General features: G+C 39.9%; 3 protein-coding genes across 7 annotated transcripts; all 3 read left to right on the forward strand.

The window, feature by feature from the left end:
- The first annotated feature begins 418 nt into the window (after positions 1–418).
- Positions 419–3,804, forward strand: LOC116212522 (ACT domain-containing protein ACR4). 5 transcript variants are annotated; one of them, XM_031547180.1, is made up of 8 exons: positions 426–1,000; positions 1,114–1,392; positions 1,467–1,512; positions 1,599–1,713; positions 1,836–1,903; positions 1,991–2,602; positions 2,709–2,813; positions 3,143–3,804. In XM_031547180.1, the coding sequence occupies exons 2-8, from the start codon at positions 1,328–1,330 to the stop codon at positions 3,482–3,484; spliced, it is 1,353 nt and encodes a 450-aa protein (XP_031403040.1). In that variant the 5' UTR covers positions 426–1,000; positions 1,114–1,327; the 3' UTR covers positions 3,485–3,804. The 5 variants fall into 5 exon arrangements, with proteins under 5 accessions (XP_031403037.1, XP_031403038.1, XP_031403036.1 ...); XM_031547179.1 differs by having other exon boundaries at positions 427–1,000; positions 1,320–1,392; XM_031547177.1 differs by having other exon boundaries at positions 419–1,000; positions 1,836–2,602.
- A 4,157-nt stretch (positions 3,805–7,961) lies between these two features.
- On the forward strand, positions 7,962–8,282 carry LOC116212245. Its single transcript, XM_031546812.1, has one exon. It carries the CDS (start codon positions 7,962–7,964, stop codon positions 8,280–8,282), a length of 321 nt encoding a protein of 106 aa, XP_031402672.1.
- Positions 8,283–12,211: 3,929 nt separating this feature from the next.
- LOC116211300 lies at positions 12,212–16,630 on the forward strand. Its single transcript, XM_031545619.1, has 5 exons — positions 12,212–12,392; positions 12,988–14,602; positions 14,981–15,094; positions 15,297–15,440; positions 15,982–16,630. The coding sequence occupies exons 2-5, from the start codon at positions 12,995–12,997 to the stop codon at positions 16,126–16,128; spliced, it is 2,013 nt and encodes a 670-aa protein (XP_031401479.1). The 5' UTR covers positions 12,212–12,392; positions 12,988–12,994; the 3' UTR covers positions 16,129–16,630.

Genomic DNA, 16,630 nt, shown 5'->3' on the forward strand with positions numbered 1-16,630 from the left:
TTATTACCCGCCCACCTCATGACTCATCAATCAATCAATCAATTAATTAATTAATTCACTTGATTAATTAACATTTTAGACGTCTAGGACTCCTATAGCTATCGAGTCATTGACCACAGAATCTCCAATTGAAAGTGCCAATAGCCATCAATCCATTGGCTCTCCTCCTCTCCCCATTTGCAGGAGATTACTCCCACCCCCGTAAACACGTGATCCCGTAATTAGTCCTCGTAATTACACTTAACCCCCCAAAAGAATTAACCAAATTACATTTTAGCCCTCTACCCGGTGCAATTTAACACCATTCCCCTCCCATCATCAACAAATACTGAGTGATTATTACTCATCTACTTTGACCGTTCTTAACACGCGCCTGCAGCCGCAGGCCCTCCCCCTCCCAGCCTTGGGGGTCTTTGTCTTCCCTCCTCCCTAAGTACCGCAGAGGACGAAACAGAGACTTGACAAGACAGAAGCACCATCCATCTCACAGAGACACCCCGAGAGAGAGAGAGAGTTTAAAAAATGGAGAGGGCGTGTTAGAGACAGAAACGTGGTGCAGAGATGCTTTAGAGAGAGAGAGAGAGAGAGAGAGAGAGAGAGAGAGAGAGAGAGGAGGCAGAGGGAGTCGCAGGTTTTGGAATATCGTGTCGGGGGTTGGTCTGATTTGGGAGAGTTTTGGGGGGGCTGTGTGGTGCTGTTCTTTTAAGGTAAGACAATCACCACCGTATCGTATGTATCTCTGCGTCCGTATACGGTGAATATACAAACATTTCATCTCCTCTGTCTCTGCGAGAGTTGGGGGAAAGAGGGAGAGAGGCACAGAAGAGAGAGAGACAGAGAGAGAGAGCTCTGGCAATTGGCCCAGAGTGTGTATACAACACTATATATACACGCACGCATAAAAACACCCAAAGTAACAGTTTTTATAGTTTCTTGAGAGACCCAAAGAAAAGGAGGAGAGATACCCTTTACCAGGAGCAGCTCAAGAATCTGATAATGGGTGGGTGTTGCTCTCTCTCTCTCTGTGTTTTTCTCGTGCTCTGTACTTCCGCTTCGATTTGCTCTGTTTCTCTCATGATTTCAGTGCCTTGTTGTTGCCTGCTGTCCTTTCAGCTGGGCTCTGTTTATGTTTCAAGTTTTAATGGAAGATTTGTGATGTCGGGGGGAATGCTAGAGAGAATCTGAGCCTGATTCCAATAACCTCAGATTCTTCTGGGTCGGGGGGAAGTTTCTAAAAGGATGTCCAAAAATGGCCATCTCCCTCGTTTTGGTGTCCTTTTGCTGAATAAATCTAATCCTCCTCCTCCGTTTATTTTCAGAGATTAACATGTGCTTTTCACCAAACATGGATGATGAATACGAGAAGCTCATCAGGAGAATGAACCCCCCCAGGTAAAGCCTTTCGTGGGCTCTCTTTGCCCGTTTCGTGTTTGTATATCAACTAATCTATGTGATTCTTTCCTCAGGGTTGTGATTGATAATGATTCCTGCAAAAATGCCACAGTCGTAAGGGTATGTGCTCGTCCGTTAGCTCTTCCTGGTCCACCGACGGATTGTGTTCTCTGTATAGTGACTTGTTTGGGGGCCATTCCTTGCAGGTGGACAGTGCAAACAAGCATGGAATACTTCTGGAAGTTGTGCAGGTCCTCACTGATCTCAACCTTATCATCACCAAAGCCTACATCTCCTCTGATGGTGGATGGTTCATGGATGGTATAACTAATTCTTTCTCCATTCATTTTCCCCATTTTATGCTGTTTCGCTCTTTGGTTAAGATTCGCTTTCCGTGGTAGATCTGTTGGGTTCATTAATCGGTTGGTTTCTTTCCCCAACAGTGTTCAATGTTACTGATCAGGATGGGAACAAGATCACTGATGAAGAGGTTCTGGATTACATTCATAAGGTGATTCCTAATCACAAAATTATTCTTCCTTTTCTCTTTGAACATTTCTATGTCGAACCTAACACTTGTACTGGTCTGCTAATCCAGTCTCTTGGACCTGAATCGTGTTTCACATCCTCGATGAGGTCGGTTGGGGTCACGCCCAAGATGGACCACACTGTGATCGAGCTGACGGGGAGCGACAGGCCTGGCCTACTCTCAGAAGTGAGCGCTGTCTTAACCCATCTCAACTGCAATGTTGTGGGGGCCGAGGTCTGGACCCACAACACACGGGCTGCTGCGGTTATGCACGTGACCGACAGGGAAACCAACGCTCCCATCACCGACCTGGAGAGGCTCTCGAGGATCAAGGAGCTGCTTTGCCATGTCCTCAAGGGAAGCAACAGTTCCAGGCGTGCTGCCAAGACTGTGGTGTCACATAAGCAGACAACTCATACTGCGAGGCGGCTCCACCAGATGATGTTCGCTGACCGGGACTACGAGCGGGCGCCAGGCTATGAGATGGCTGAGGCATCAGAGGATGAGAAGCAGAGGCCGATGGTTGAGGTCGTGAATTGGTATGACAAGGACTATTCTGTGGTCACGATAAGGAGTAAGGACCGGCCAAAGCTTCTCTTCGACACAGTGTGCACTTTGACCGATATGCAGTATGTGGTTTTTCATGCAAATATCAACGCCGAAGGACCGGAGGCCTATCAGGTAAACTCATGCTACTTCCTATTGCGGATCCGATGAATGCTTTTCAGTTACTTGTCGAAAATTGATGGATATTTTCTTTCTTGCTCAATGTTTTTTGGCTCTGCAGGATTATTACATCCGGCATCTAGATGGATCCCCCGTGAACTCCGATGCAGAGAGGCAGAGAATGATACAGTGCCTCGAAGCCGCCATCGAGAGGCGAGTCTCCGAGGTATGTGAGCAGGTTTCATTTTACGAACATCACTATGTGAAAGTGTTGATTCAATGTCCTTGCCTCAGAGAAGATTCTTGCATATACCAAGCCTAAACAAGATTTTGCAGACTAGATCAATCACAACCTTCGATTGTTGCAGGTCCTGCATCGAGTTTTATGTATCCTAAGACACTTTATTTCCGTAACTAACCCGGTCTAACAACTGAGGGAATCCTTCTTCAGCTGATTTAGTGAAGAATCTACGAACCTAGACAGTTTGATGGTGTTCATTTCAGTTGGATTCTTTCAGTGATTGTTTCCGCTCACAAATCTGTGCATTGTCTCAGGGCCTGAAGCTCGAGCTGTGCACAACTGACCGGGTCGGTCTCTTGTCTGATGTAACCCGCATATTCCGAGAGAACAGTCTCACCGTCATGAGAGCGGAGGTGACGACAAAAGATGGGAAAGCCATCAACACATTCTATGTCCGGGATGCTTCGGGGTATCCGGTGGACGCCAAGACCATTGACTCGATCAGGCAGGTGATTGGGCAGACGATCCTAAAGGTGAAAGGCGGCCTTGAGGATTCCAAGGCTGTCGCTCAGGAATCTACCACTAGGTTCCTCTTCGGTGGTCTCTTCAAGTCGAGGTCCTTTGTCAATTTCGGCTTGGTCAGGTCCTACTCCTGAGGAAGTCACCTTAGCCTAGTCCCACTCTTGTACGTATACCCTTTAGGTAGTATGACTGAGTCTCTGGTTCAAATTATCTAGGAAACGAGCGATTCATTTATGTGATCGCACTCTCAACGTAGGTCTGGGATAATCTTGTAAATACATGATCATTCCCGTCTTTTCTACTCTCTGAACTTGTAATTTGTTCATTGGTGCATCCAACTAAACGTTGGAGGGCACAAAAACAAAGAAGGAAGCCCGATCCTGCGCCGAACGCACATGGGTCGAACCTGTTCTCCTCTTCATGAATTGAATGGAGTCCTTTAGTTTCTGCCATACCGTTTGGTACGATGTAGTGATAATGTGGGCCAATCTCAATTCCCAAAAGTTAGGTGAACGTTACCAAATTGAGAGTGCCATATGCTGCTGAAGAAGCCAATGGATGGGAAAATTTAGGTGGCGGCCGATATGATATGTTGGGAAGAATTCAATTGGTCAAAGCCTTAATTAATTAACAAAAGATTGGATATGATTTCTTCTGACATCATTGTTAGAAAGTGATGTGTAGTTCCCATTGGTATATTGGGTTTTAAATAGACCACTGCCGGCGGACCCCAAAATTGGTTGTTGAGTTGAGGACAATAATATCGGTCAGTTATTTGGCGTAATTATATATATATATATATATATATATATATATGTTTTTGTCATAATGATTTTTCCTCTAAAAATTTTCGGAGGAAAATCTGCGGACTCACTCACTTAATGAAACTGCCCCTAACTTTCTATAAAATTACAGATATGCCATGTGTGGGGTGCTTCGGCTCTGCTGATTCGACATGAGTAGCAGTGAAGAAAAGAGTGGCGAAACTGAGAGCGACGTCTAGTAGTCATCGACAAATGGTTTGAGAAGAATGTCATATACCAGAACTTTTCCTTCAAATTTATAGGCTAATACACAGATATCAAACTGAATTGAAATAGTCGATCGGAAAGAGCACATTGATCGGTAACCATCTTGCTTCTTGGTTGATGTGTGAAATAAACGCAATAGAATATTTTTGTTTTTCGATGAATATGTTTGATCTATATGAATAAGAAAAATTGCTTTTCATCAACTGACTCGGACCGCACATGGCACACTGAGGTTTTTGTAATATGATCATATTGTATGAAAGGTAATGTCGATGTGAAAAGTAATAGGATCGATTTGAAAGGTATACAGAGAATATTATAAATTTTCCATGTTGGAACTGTCTACTGCAAACTAGGACCATCTTCTCTTGATTTCCTAATAGCAAGACAAGAAATTGGAAATTAGCCTGTGGATAATTAGTTTGGCATCTTCAATTGGCACTCAATTAATCAACAGGCCATATTATTAGGCAAAGGACATGGTGCTGCGAAGAATCGGAAGAATATGCTTTGACCGGTCAACAGTCAACACGTAGTCGGCAAATTTTAATAATATTCACTACATTATATATAGGTAAATCTTATTAACGATCTTATCTTAGTTTTGGTTTATTTTAATTTTAATTTATAAAGGATTCCGATGGATTTAGACTAGGTATAGAGTGTTAAAAAAGACGAAGAGACGTAGGAAAAATCCATGGACAAAATTGAAAAAAAAAATTCCAATTATGTATCGAGAACGAGTCGCTCCACAATAAAATTATCGGGTTATATTACCCGAACTCATAGAAAGTTAATCATCACTAAGACTCGTCTGGACTACATCGGTGTATATACCTGAATTATGCTTAAGTGATATGACAACGGATCTGAATAAGATAATCTAAGCTAGGATTGGCCTAAAAGCTTAGATTAACCACTGGCTTTTTTTTCTTTTTTTTTGGGGCAAAATTGAATGTGTGAATGAATTGATTCTTCTCTCACGTGAAAGCAAGGAATCATGTTTCGTGCAGTAACAGCAACAGCGGTGCCGTCTCCCACATGAAATGTGCTGATCACTCAGATGGCAAATTAAATCTATTCATCAATTACCAAAAATAAAATAAAATCTATTCATCGGATTTAATTAATCCTTATTTGAAATAGTTCTTTAAATTTGGTGATTTATTTTTCAGTTTGTTTTGGGTATAATATATTACAATGACGATTTAGGTCAGTATATAGTTGAAATCTTTTTCTTTTTTATTTTTTTCCTGATAAATATACATAGTAATGTTATCTGCGGTGCACGATAATAATGATATCCCGTCTATATCCGTATACTTTGATATTCTTATTCTCGAATCATATATAATATCTACAAATGATACATACCACACTTTGTATGCCATCACGGAACTGCGTCCACCGATTCTGTAGATTGCGTTAATTATCTTGATAAGACGTACTGAGTTAAATTTTTTCAAGAATTAAAATTGAAATGGCGACAGAACAAATTCTGAAGGATTTCTTTTTAAAATTTAATTTCCAATTTATTTTATTTTCTCTTTTTGTTATCTTAATTTTATTTATTTTACAATTTTATAGTTTTCCTGAATTTTATTTTGCTTTTCTAATTTATAAGGTGTCACGTTAGTTTAACGTGTGCCACCTCAGCGAAAATAAAGGAAAAATTCAAACAATAAATTTGATGATAAAAGGCTTTAATAAAAAAAAGTTGAAATGGATTCTTTTCGGTTAAAAAGGAGGTTCGTGAGTTTAATACAATGAAATAGAAATTTTAATAGCTAATAAAGTAGCACAGGTAGTCTTACAATAAGTATCGAACTTAGAATTACTTGGTTACTAGAGGAAGATAAGTGTCATTGCGCTACACTCTGTTTAATGTTAAAAAACGGATTCTTAGGATATTATTGTCTAGATAAAAACAAGAATGTTGTAACATGGTATATATTACCATTCGCCCCGTATCATACCGAAAAAAGAAACAATGGAATTGGACAAAATTGTTTTATCTTCGAAGAATCTTGATATGTACGTCGTGAGGTGGCTTTAATTTAGTTTCTCTGGCCACTTTTTTAGTCCTCCATGCGTCTGAATATATCCTCCAACGTCTCCATGAGAATGCCGAGATTTGGCTGTTGCAAAATAAGAACATCTAAGAGATGATTCAAGCTTTCAAGAGCCACCTCCTCTACCGGGGTGGACGGTGCTGGCAACGGCTCATGCGCGGCTACGAGTGCCTGAAAGAACTCTTCATCAGTTGGTAGGGGCAACGGTGGCAGCAACAGCTCGTCCGCTGCCACGAGCGCCTGGAAGAACTCTTCATCAGTTGGTAGGGGCAACGGTGGCAGCAACAGCTCGTCCGCTGCTACGAGCGCCTGGGAGAACTCTTCATCAGTTGGTAGGGGCCACGGTGGCAGCAACAGCTCTTCCATGGCTACGAGCTCCTGGAAGAGCTCTCCATTGGTTTGTTGGGGCATCGGTGGTGGCAGTAAGAACTCGTCCATGGCTATGAGTTCCTGGAAGAACTCTTCATCATGGGTTGTTTGGGACATCAGCATCGGCGGCAGCAAGAGTTCGTCCATAGCTATGGGCGCCTGAAAGAGCACTTCAATTGACGGTGAAAATCGATGAAACGGGATAATGATCATCAGGCGCATGCTACCGACTGTTTATAGGAGGTTATAGATCAATAGCAATTCTCTCTGCAATCCGATTCCTATCCACTTTAGAGATTTGAGTATATGACATGGTTTGGATAGCGCGGGGTTTCAAGAGATAATTCAAATCGATCCATATCTACATTTCGAAAATTTTTAGATATTCTGAGTTCATCAATAACACAGGAAATATTGGACGATTAAATATTACGAACTAGAACTATAATATGGCACCCAAAGAGAAACGATGGTCGTCCTGATTATAATTTGGGTAAATAGTAATTCAACTCGATAATAATAATCACTATATTACAAAACCCTATCGACCAAATTAGATTCCAATATCTAGCGAGATTTGAGATATATTTTTACGACATACGGATATTAATAACTCACTAAAAGACGTACACGTACCGATGGTCGGCAAAAGTTGGGCTCCTTACATATGTCAACGTCGTCTAAGTACAATCTGTTTATTGGAAGTTACAGATATGAAAGTATATTCGGCATTTGACAAGTCACAAAAAATAAAGCTGATTTTAGTGGATAAATCAATTAGATAAATTTTTTCGGCTACAAAGGAAATTCATGTATTTGATACAATAAAATAAAAATTTTAATATATCTAATAAATGAGCAAAGATAACTTCACAATGAGTATCAAATTTAAAATTTCTTGGTTACCATGCAAAACGTGTGTATGCACTGCACTCTTTTTATAATCAATAATATAGATTAGTTGTTTGAATTGATTTTAAATCCGGGCTTAAATAAATGAATAAATAAATAAACATTATATATAGATATATTGATAATAAATGCCCTGTTCTCAGATCCATTAAAAGCATATGGTCCCAATCTTTGATTCTTAACTTCCTAAAATCTTCTCAGGAGGAGGAGATAGAGAGAACGGCACCATGGAGCAAGAGTCGGGTACGGAGTTCCCCGGGTTCCGAACCTATCTTCTTCACCGAGACGAGCACACGTGCAGGAGACTACCTCCGACTCCGACCCGACTGCAGAGACGAGCCCCGTGTCCCCTGAATCTCAACAACGGGTCAAATCATAATCTGGGCTGTTTCAGTATCGATTCATCTGCCTCCTCATCCTTGACATCTTCAGGTTCGGGAGCAAATGAGGCGTCAGCCTCGTTCTATGCCGGGAAAGATCCGATCCCTCTGCTTTCTCCGCTCGTGATCATGCCGCCTTCTTTGACGGATAGTAGTACATCTCGCTGAGTACAGGTCGGAAACTCTTGATGCAGAATCTTATTAACGCAGATATGCAGCTATCTTGTTCGGGTTTGATGTATAGCTTTCGATTAATGGCTGTCATTTCTCTTCTATATGTATATTCTACTAGCTAGCACATCTGCCTTCTGTGTCCTTCCTTGGCTGATTTACAAAATCGTCATCTTCTGGGAATTACTGAAATTAGCCTCTCTTTCGTGGATATATCAATCAGCTTCCAACGTCCAGTCAATCGTCTAGTCGATTGGTCGATTAGCAATTTATCAGGCTCGATAAGATCATAAGTAAAAACATGGATCCATCAGTATACACCATCTTCAGAATCTTAAATCCATTATCTTCGACAGGATCTATGAACGCATTTATAATGGGGACAGGAGACCGTCTTTCCATCTAGCAGATTGCATTAATCATTTGCTAATATCCGGATGGTTTTCCTTTACAAGTACCAAAATTAACGGGACGGGGTAACAATTTGAGTAACAAATTAGAGTCTTTCAAAGAAGTATAATCCAATTAAACCACATTAACCAACAAAAGTGTTAGTTGAGTGGCAAGTAGTTCACCCCTGCAAGGAGGAGAACACAAGTTCGAATCCCGGAAAGCGCATTTGTTGGGAGGGATAATAACATTTAATGCTCGATCTCCCGACTTGATTAGTCAGAACCCATTGGGTTTCTGGATACCAGGGTACACACTGAAAAAAATAAAAATAAAACCACATTATTATGCATCAACGATCTATACCGAATTGCTGCGCATCAATGTTCCCAAAACAAGCCACAGCTCATCAATATATAGCAGAATTGAGAAATAAAAAGAAGAATAAATAAATACAGAAACAAGAGTTCCACATAAACCTTCAGCAGTTATTATCTCGAGGAAGTCTTCATCGGTGTGCAGATCATCATAAGAAGGCACAGTCGAGTCCATGGAAGATAAAATGCTGCCAGATCGAACGGATTTCAAACAATTAAACGTGCCGAACTTAATGTCGGATGAAAATAGATGAGATAGAGAGCTCTTAAAACTTATTATGTCATGCCTTCGGTTTCCCTCTTGATATTGGATATTTTGAAATTTCACCAAAAAAAAAAAGAAATATATTATGCTTCCATATCCGTAATCTTAGAAGTTGAAAGTTGTTTTTTTCCCCCTATATATATATATATATATGTTCGTCTCTGGGTGAAAATTTATGTATTTCAATTTAGTTGTTTTTTTTTGAGGAGTTTGTGTGTTTCGAGTTTTCTTCTATTTATATTATATATTATATAAAGTTTGAATCCAAAAAATAGGAAGTTACTGCAGTTTTACACGCTTTGTTTAGTACTTAACATTTTTCTCGGTTAAGAAAGCCCCTAGTTAAGACTGGTTTTCAAGAGTTTTAACATTATGCGGAACTTAACATTTTTCTGGACCAGACCTAGCGGCCAGCCGCCAGCAATATCAATTGAGCAAATTATATACTGGCCTGGTCCGGATAAATATACGAGTTACCATATACAATATACCGCGCATGAGTAGACCATGCATAACCTATATATGATGTGTGCAACAAGTAAATACTGATGATATATAACAAAATAAAATCAATAAATAAACGAAGGGACCAACTCTTGCAAACCTTAAGTATGACTAATAATGGCTTCTCATATATTTGATTGTCCCTATAAACCCATGCAAATAACACTTAACAAACGACACGAGAAAACATTGTTCCGACTCGGAGAATCTTAGTACCCAATATATATGTTTTGCCGCTATCTTAGCTCTCCAGTCGTCTCCCTTAGTCGCTTCAAATCTTCGATGCCATGCCCAAGAGTCCTTGCCTTTTCTTCTATTTCCACCAGGGTATCCATGACAAGTTTAATTTTTGACCACCGGAGTTCGATTTCCTCCAACTGGCGATAGCTCGATTTTCTCAGATCTATCAAGAATTCCAGCCATGGGTCATTCAGTGCTACGAGGGCCTGGAAGAACTCCTCATCAGTTGGCAAACCGTAGAAAGCACAAGCCGGGTCCATGACAGAATGAATTGAACGATATACTTGCGCAGGTGAAAGTGAAGAATTGTATGGATGCTACCACCTATTTATAGTTCTTATGGATATAGGAAGCAATCTGACTGGAATAGGATTCCTGCGCATTTATTGATATGTGAGTAGGATATGGTTTGGATTATAGATATATAGCGTGTGGGTGCAGATATAAGAATATTATATTTTCATATTCTGTTTAGTTTACCAGTTAGGATCGAATGTTTTTATCCGTTAAATCCGTTAATATTTTTCTTTGGTTGAATTTAAAGTAATTTCCCAATATGGACCCGTCCCCGAGATCATAGAGCCCGTATATACACATATGCCAAGTTATACTTATTAAAGTTCAATGTCCTGGCGAGTTCGTAAATCTGGCATCAAGGTTTCTAACGTAACATGATGAGAGAATGCATTTAATGAACTTGGGATTCCAATCTCGAATGTTATATATGGCCAGTTATTTATGCCGATAAATGTGTGGAGACTTTCCTCGAATGCCAAGTCGTTGTTGTTGCCTTATGAGAGAATCAAAATAGCATTTGTATTCCTCCTAGGGAAAACTGAGGTTATTACCCCAATATATCATATAATTTCACCGAATTCTCATATCTATCTTCTACTTTAAAAATTACTCAAAATATCTCATAGTTACGTTTGATTCCAAATCTATGCCGCTATCAATTTATCCATTAATGAAATGTAAGTAGGCTTCAAACATATTTCATGATTTTAATTTTTTCTCAAATCTATTCCATGATTTTAATTTTTTTTCTCAAATCCATCCCGATAAAGGGTCACGGTGGTAAGAATGGGTCCATTTATGTTCCACGTCAGTAACACCGTTAAATATTGACGGAAAATATAACAGTGGATAGATTTGGAATCAAATGTAAACTATGAGATATTTTGAATAATTTTTAAAACATATGATATATTTGAAACCATAGGATATATGAGGTAATAATCCCACGGAAAACTTATTAATTTATGTTATGATTAGGCAAAAAAGAAAAAGAAATTTAAATAAAAAATAAAAGCATATATCTAATTAATATTTCTAGTCGTTGTCGAACAAAGAAAGACTTCGAGGCATTGTTATCAGAATCGTACTGGACCGGACTAGCCGGTTTGATATGTCAGACTAGGAACCGACACCATATCCGGTCCGATCTGCCTAAAAATTCAAATTGCAGAGTTGAACCGTCAGACCCATTGAACCGGTCGATTTTTGAGAAAAAATTCCATTGAATCGGCGTGTTTTATGGATTTTATAGGTTTTTTATTTAGTTCTTTTAATGCAAAAATTGTTAGGTTGTGTAAGGTTTCTTATTTAGTTCTTCTATCAATCAAGCCATTACTACCTTGTTCTTCTTTTAACTATACTTTTAAGTACTTATTAAAATCCAATATTTATTTAGGACTAAGAAATATTAAATATAAACATTTTTTTTACATTATCCTTATATTTCTTTGAAATTATCGTACTTCTATCTTAATTACCATAATTTTTTTTAATAATATGGATACTTATTTTATTTTAATTAAACGTGCGGTCTGGCCTATCGAACCCGTGATTGAACCCATATAAATCCATGAATCCATACCATTTTTGGTTTATCATCCGGTTCGATTTTGATAACACTGCTTCGAGGCCTATGGTCAAGTAAGAAAAAGCTAAAATAAAAGGAAAAAAAATCGAGTCAAACATTATCGGATTCATTGGTACAGTTTTAACTCTTAATGGACCTGCCTAACTCGACTGAATTGTTCGTTATTCTTTAAATTTTCAGATATAAAGGTGCACATTCGGAAAAAAAAAGTAGTGACAAAAAAAACCACCTGGAAAGGTGCAATCCCATTGGTCCGTCTCGGTTCGTTCAGTCACCGGTCTGAGTCGAAATAACGTGCGAAACTGCGATTTTAACATCTTCCCGAAAATTTCTGGTGCCAAAATGTCAAACCCTAGCGCACTCGTGAGGTGACCGGTGATGCTTTGATCTGAAATATGCACAAGTTCCTTCTTTGATTACGCTTCTGAGTGTGGCGATGCTTCGAGGTGAGTACGGTTGACTTCTTCTGCGCCTCAGTTCTGTCTGAATCCGATCACCTGGGCTTGCAGTTGCTTGAATTGTGATCGCAGTTTGTTGTGATCCTCACTTCTGATGGTGATCGTTTAGTAATTCTTTGCCCCAGGCCCCGAATCTCCGAATTTCCTCTGACGGGTCGAGGTTTAGCTTTCTAAGTGAAGCTTCTGATTGCTGTTTGCTGTGGATATTCCCTGCGTTCTTCACTTCGTTTGTGCCCTATGATTTCGAAGGGAACGACTGCACTTGCTTAGTAATTGAGCACTGGTGTGACTTATTGGCAATTGCAAAGCATTCGTGTTGTTCTTCCTCGCGAATTGCGGGTTATGATATCGATGCTGTGGAATTCAGTGAGAGGAAGAAAGGCCCCTCGTCAAAATCTCTGCTTGGGGCTTTTTTTCATTAGGGGAATTATATGAAATTAGTCCTACATAGAGTATCTTGCCAAAAAAATTATTGGAATTGAAAACTTGAATTTACTCGTTTATATTGTCCCCCCTGAACAAATTTTCTGGCTCATCCCTGCTCGTGCACTTATATGTATGTTTAATTGATAAATTTATGCAGAAAAAAAATGAGGACCAGGAGAATGTCTGGAGATGATTGCCATCCTAGAGCTTGTGCTGGGAAGAGGATCCCCAAGGGCTGCAAGAAGTATAGGAAGAATCCGGAGAATGTTGTTGTCATTGATGTAGATGGTGATGATCATCCAGATGTAGTGATTATTGATGTCCCTGATTCTTTCAAGCACAAGGTACGAGATTCCGCTGCACCTAGGAAGGAAAGGAAGGTTCCATATCATAAGGTTATTAGCATTGATGATGAGGACAGTGATGTCGACCACCCAGGCTTTACTGATCCAGGTGTTAGTGAGTTGGATAGTGATGCTACATCTAGCAAAAGATCCTTTCCCTCGCCAGACATCTCGGGGAATCATGTAGATAGTGTTAATCAATTTCATAATTTTCAAGCGGAGAAGTCTTCATTCAAGTTGTCAAAGTGCCAGAAGTCTCGCACCGGAAAAGCTCCTTGCAGAAACCGCTATGGGTTAAGTCCTGAATCAGAGGATGGTTTGTCTGAAAGTGATTGTTCCGATTGTGAGGTGCTGGAAGGTTCATTTGAGGAGCTTCGTGAGCAGTGGGAAAAGGCTTACTCAAAGCGAAGGCATGGGAGTTTTAATTGCAGATATGGCACAGAGGACCAGGCTAGCACTTCCAATTTTCATGGAGGTGCTCGCACTAATGTTGGAGTAGACTATAGGGATGACTTTTGTCCTGGAGACCCAATATCTTCGTTTTCAACTTACAACAAAGATGCGGGGAACCTATCTCACGATAATGATGACCATGTGGATTTCCGGGAAAGAGGATGTTCCCAACCTGATCAGGAGAATGCTTGCTTGAGATCTGAGACAAAAGAGCAAGATCAGTTTGTCCCTGTACATGGAAATGGAGAAGAGACATTTAGAGATAAAGATCAAGCTCATGCTGAGCACAGAAATTCGAGCAATAATAGTATGGATTTCCATTGTGAAGACCAAAGTCCTAAAGATGCATATTGGTGGTTTAATATGGAAGGTGATAAGCAAGATGATTGTACAGGAGAAAGTTCTGAGGAAAGTGAGGAGAGAAATACGGGAGCATCTTGTCCCCGCTCTCCTGTGTCAGCAAATTGTGATGATAAAGAGCCTGATTTAAATAGGAGTCAGGCACCTGGTGAAGCAAATGTACCTGAGAGAGTTCTGAGGGATCGTCATGATGTGAGTAACAGTTCTTCTCCAAATGAAACGCATTATGAGAGAGCTGCTAGCTATAACGAAGAACTTCTTGGGGATCAATCAGTGCAGAAGTCCAGATTATCTGATGAAATAGATGAGACAAATGGTGAGATTGATGGAGATCTTCTGAGAAAGTCATCAGCAAACTGCGATCCCAAAGAGAGTCATGAAGCAGCTTGGGGAAAACCAGAACACCTTGTGGAGAGAACTTGTTCAATGAAGGATCAGGACCCATTTGTTACATCAACATCGAAAACTAAATCTAATGAGGAAACGGGTGGTAAAGGTTCGCTTATTACGCAGGATAGCATTATAAATGGACGAGAAAAGCTGAAGGAGACGGATGAATACAGGCGAGCACAGGAGGAGGAATGGGCTTCTCGAAAGCAGCAGTTGCAACTACAGGTTTTGCTCATGATCTTGCTTCTCATCCGAGTATTTAGCTTCTGTTAGCTATGTATCTCTAATTTATGGCAAGGTTGCTTGATATCATGTACTTTTCCTATTCTGCATAAGTGATATTTTATACTTTTAGGCAGCAATATGGTTGTCATTCGTTATGATTGATAAGTGTAGCTTTCTCGGTGAATTATCTCGTTGGAATTTGACGGGGTGGCATAATGGACCAGTTTAAATGGGTTTTAGATGATTGAATGTCCATTGGTTTTTTATGTTCTTGTTTAACATCTTCATGGAGTCCTGTTATGTTACACACTGATGCATATGACCTTTGTATAGGTTATTTCATAATTCTTATCAAATTTCTTTTAAAACATTCTGCAGGCTGAAGAAGCCCAGAGGTTGCGAAAGAAAAGAAGAGCTGAAACTCTACGCATGCTAGAAATGGAAAGGAGGCAAAAGCAACGTGTGGAGGAAGTGAGGAAGACACAAAAGAAGGTTTGTGATCTTATATATAACAAATCTGTCGAAGCCCTTTCTACTGTGAGAATGAAATGTTTAGGCTGAACAGAGTTTTTATAGAAAATATTTTTGCTAGATCATCACAGCTTAAAGAAGTCCATCTGCATATTTTAGGATTTTACTATCAACTTAATCTGAAATTGCATTCTGTTTTTTGTTTATGGAATCTCAATTTCAGGATGAGGAGAACATGAACTTGAAAGAGAAACTACGTGCTGAAATAAGAAAGGAGCTCACAAAATTGGAAATGTCTTGCATTGATATGCCGTCATTACTCCGTGGCTTGGGGATCCACGTGGAAAGCAGCTCTGTTCCACTTGAGGCAAGTACACCTTCTCTAATTGATGCTGCTAGAGTACTCTGATTCGTGTAAAAAAGTTGTGCCATCCACGATCCAACAACTGCTGACATAGTTTTCAAAATCCGTCTGGGAATTTCTACTGGCTGGGCTGGGACTCCACTACTTCAACAGTGGGTACAATGTAAATGTGTCTATCAAGATTTTTAGAAGAAATAGAAAATCATCTAAAAATTATGAATTAGATTTACTTGAGAGTAAGGGGACCGGTTCAAAGCAAAACCCAGTGATTTGCTTAGGATCTTTCGTGAATTGCCCAGTTCTTGGAGGAATCATGACTAGCCAGAGTTTGTATGTCCGGCTGTTCTGTGTCCAATCGTGAAACTCTGGTTGCAAACAGTAGACATCCGACATTGGTATTTAGTTACTATAGGAGAAACAATCAAGATAAAGAGGGATCCCTTTGAGGTCCTACTCCTATCTTAGGAGTGCAGAGGACAAGCTTTCAGATGAAAGTTTAGGTTTTGTAGAATGCCAGTAAACATTATGGTGCTGTTCTTTTCAGGTGCACTCTGCTTACAAACGCGCCCTCCTGAGATTCCACCCCGACAGAGCATCAAGAAATGACATCCGGCAGCAGGTTGAAGCCGAGGAGAAGTTCAAGCTAATTTCCCGCATGAAGGAGAAGTTTCGGCTGACATCTTGTCATTAGAACACTGAGCTGACATATTGTTTCGTTCAGAAATCGGCAGGTCCTGACAGCGGTTACATGTCTCAAAGCCCTTTCAAACTTCTTGTTTTCTAGGACATGCCAAGAGTTAGCAAATTTTTGTTAATATATACCCTTTCTCAGAAGAGAAAATGTCTTTGATGAAAATGAGCCGGGGGAGAAAATGTCTGCAAAGAAAATGAGCCGTCCCGCCTTATATCCTTACTTGCACCGGGAAAAAATTTTCTTATACAAGAGTTGTGCTCAAAACTGTGTTGTGTCATCTGTTGTGCATGTAGATGTGACTTGAACTGCTTCTGTTCATTCCTTTGGATCCGAATCGAGGGGGAAAATTATTTCGTATCTCGGACATTTTCATGTCTCAATCATCTGGTTTATTAAGTCGCAAAATCGACTGGAACCACAACACTTCGAGTTTTGCAAGTGACTTTTTTATTGAGCTCGGGAATATTTTGCTGTATTGTATGCTTAATAGCTCTTTACA

The sequence above is a fragment of the Punica granatum genome, chromosome 6 (assembly GCF_007655135.1).
Source record: "Punica granatum isolate Tunisia-2019 chromosome 6, ASM765513v2, whole genome shotgun sequence".
Classification (NCBI taxonomy): domain Eukaryota; kingdom Viridiplantae; phylum Streptophyta; class Magnoliopsida; order Myrtales; family Lythraceae; genus Punica; species Punica granatum.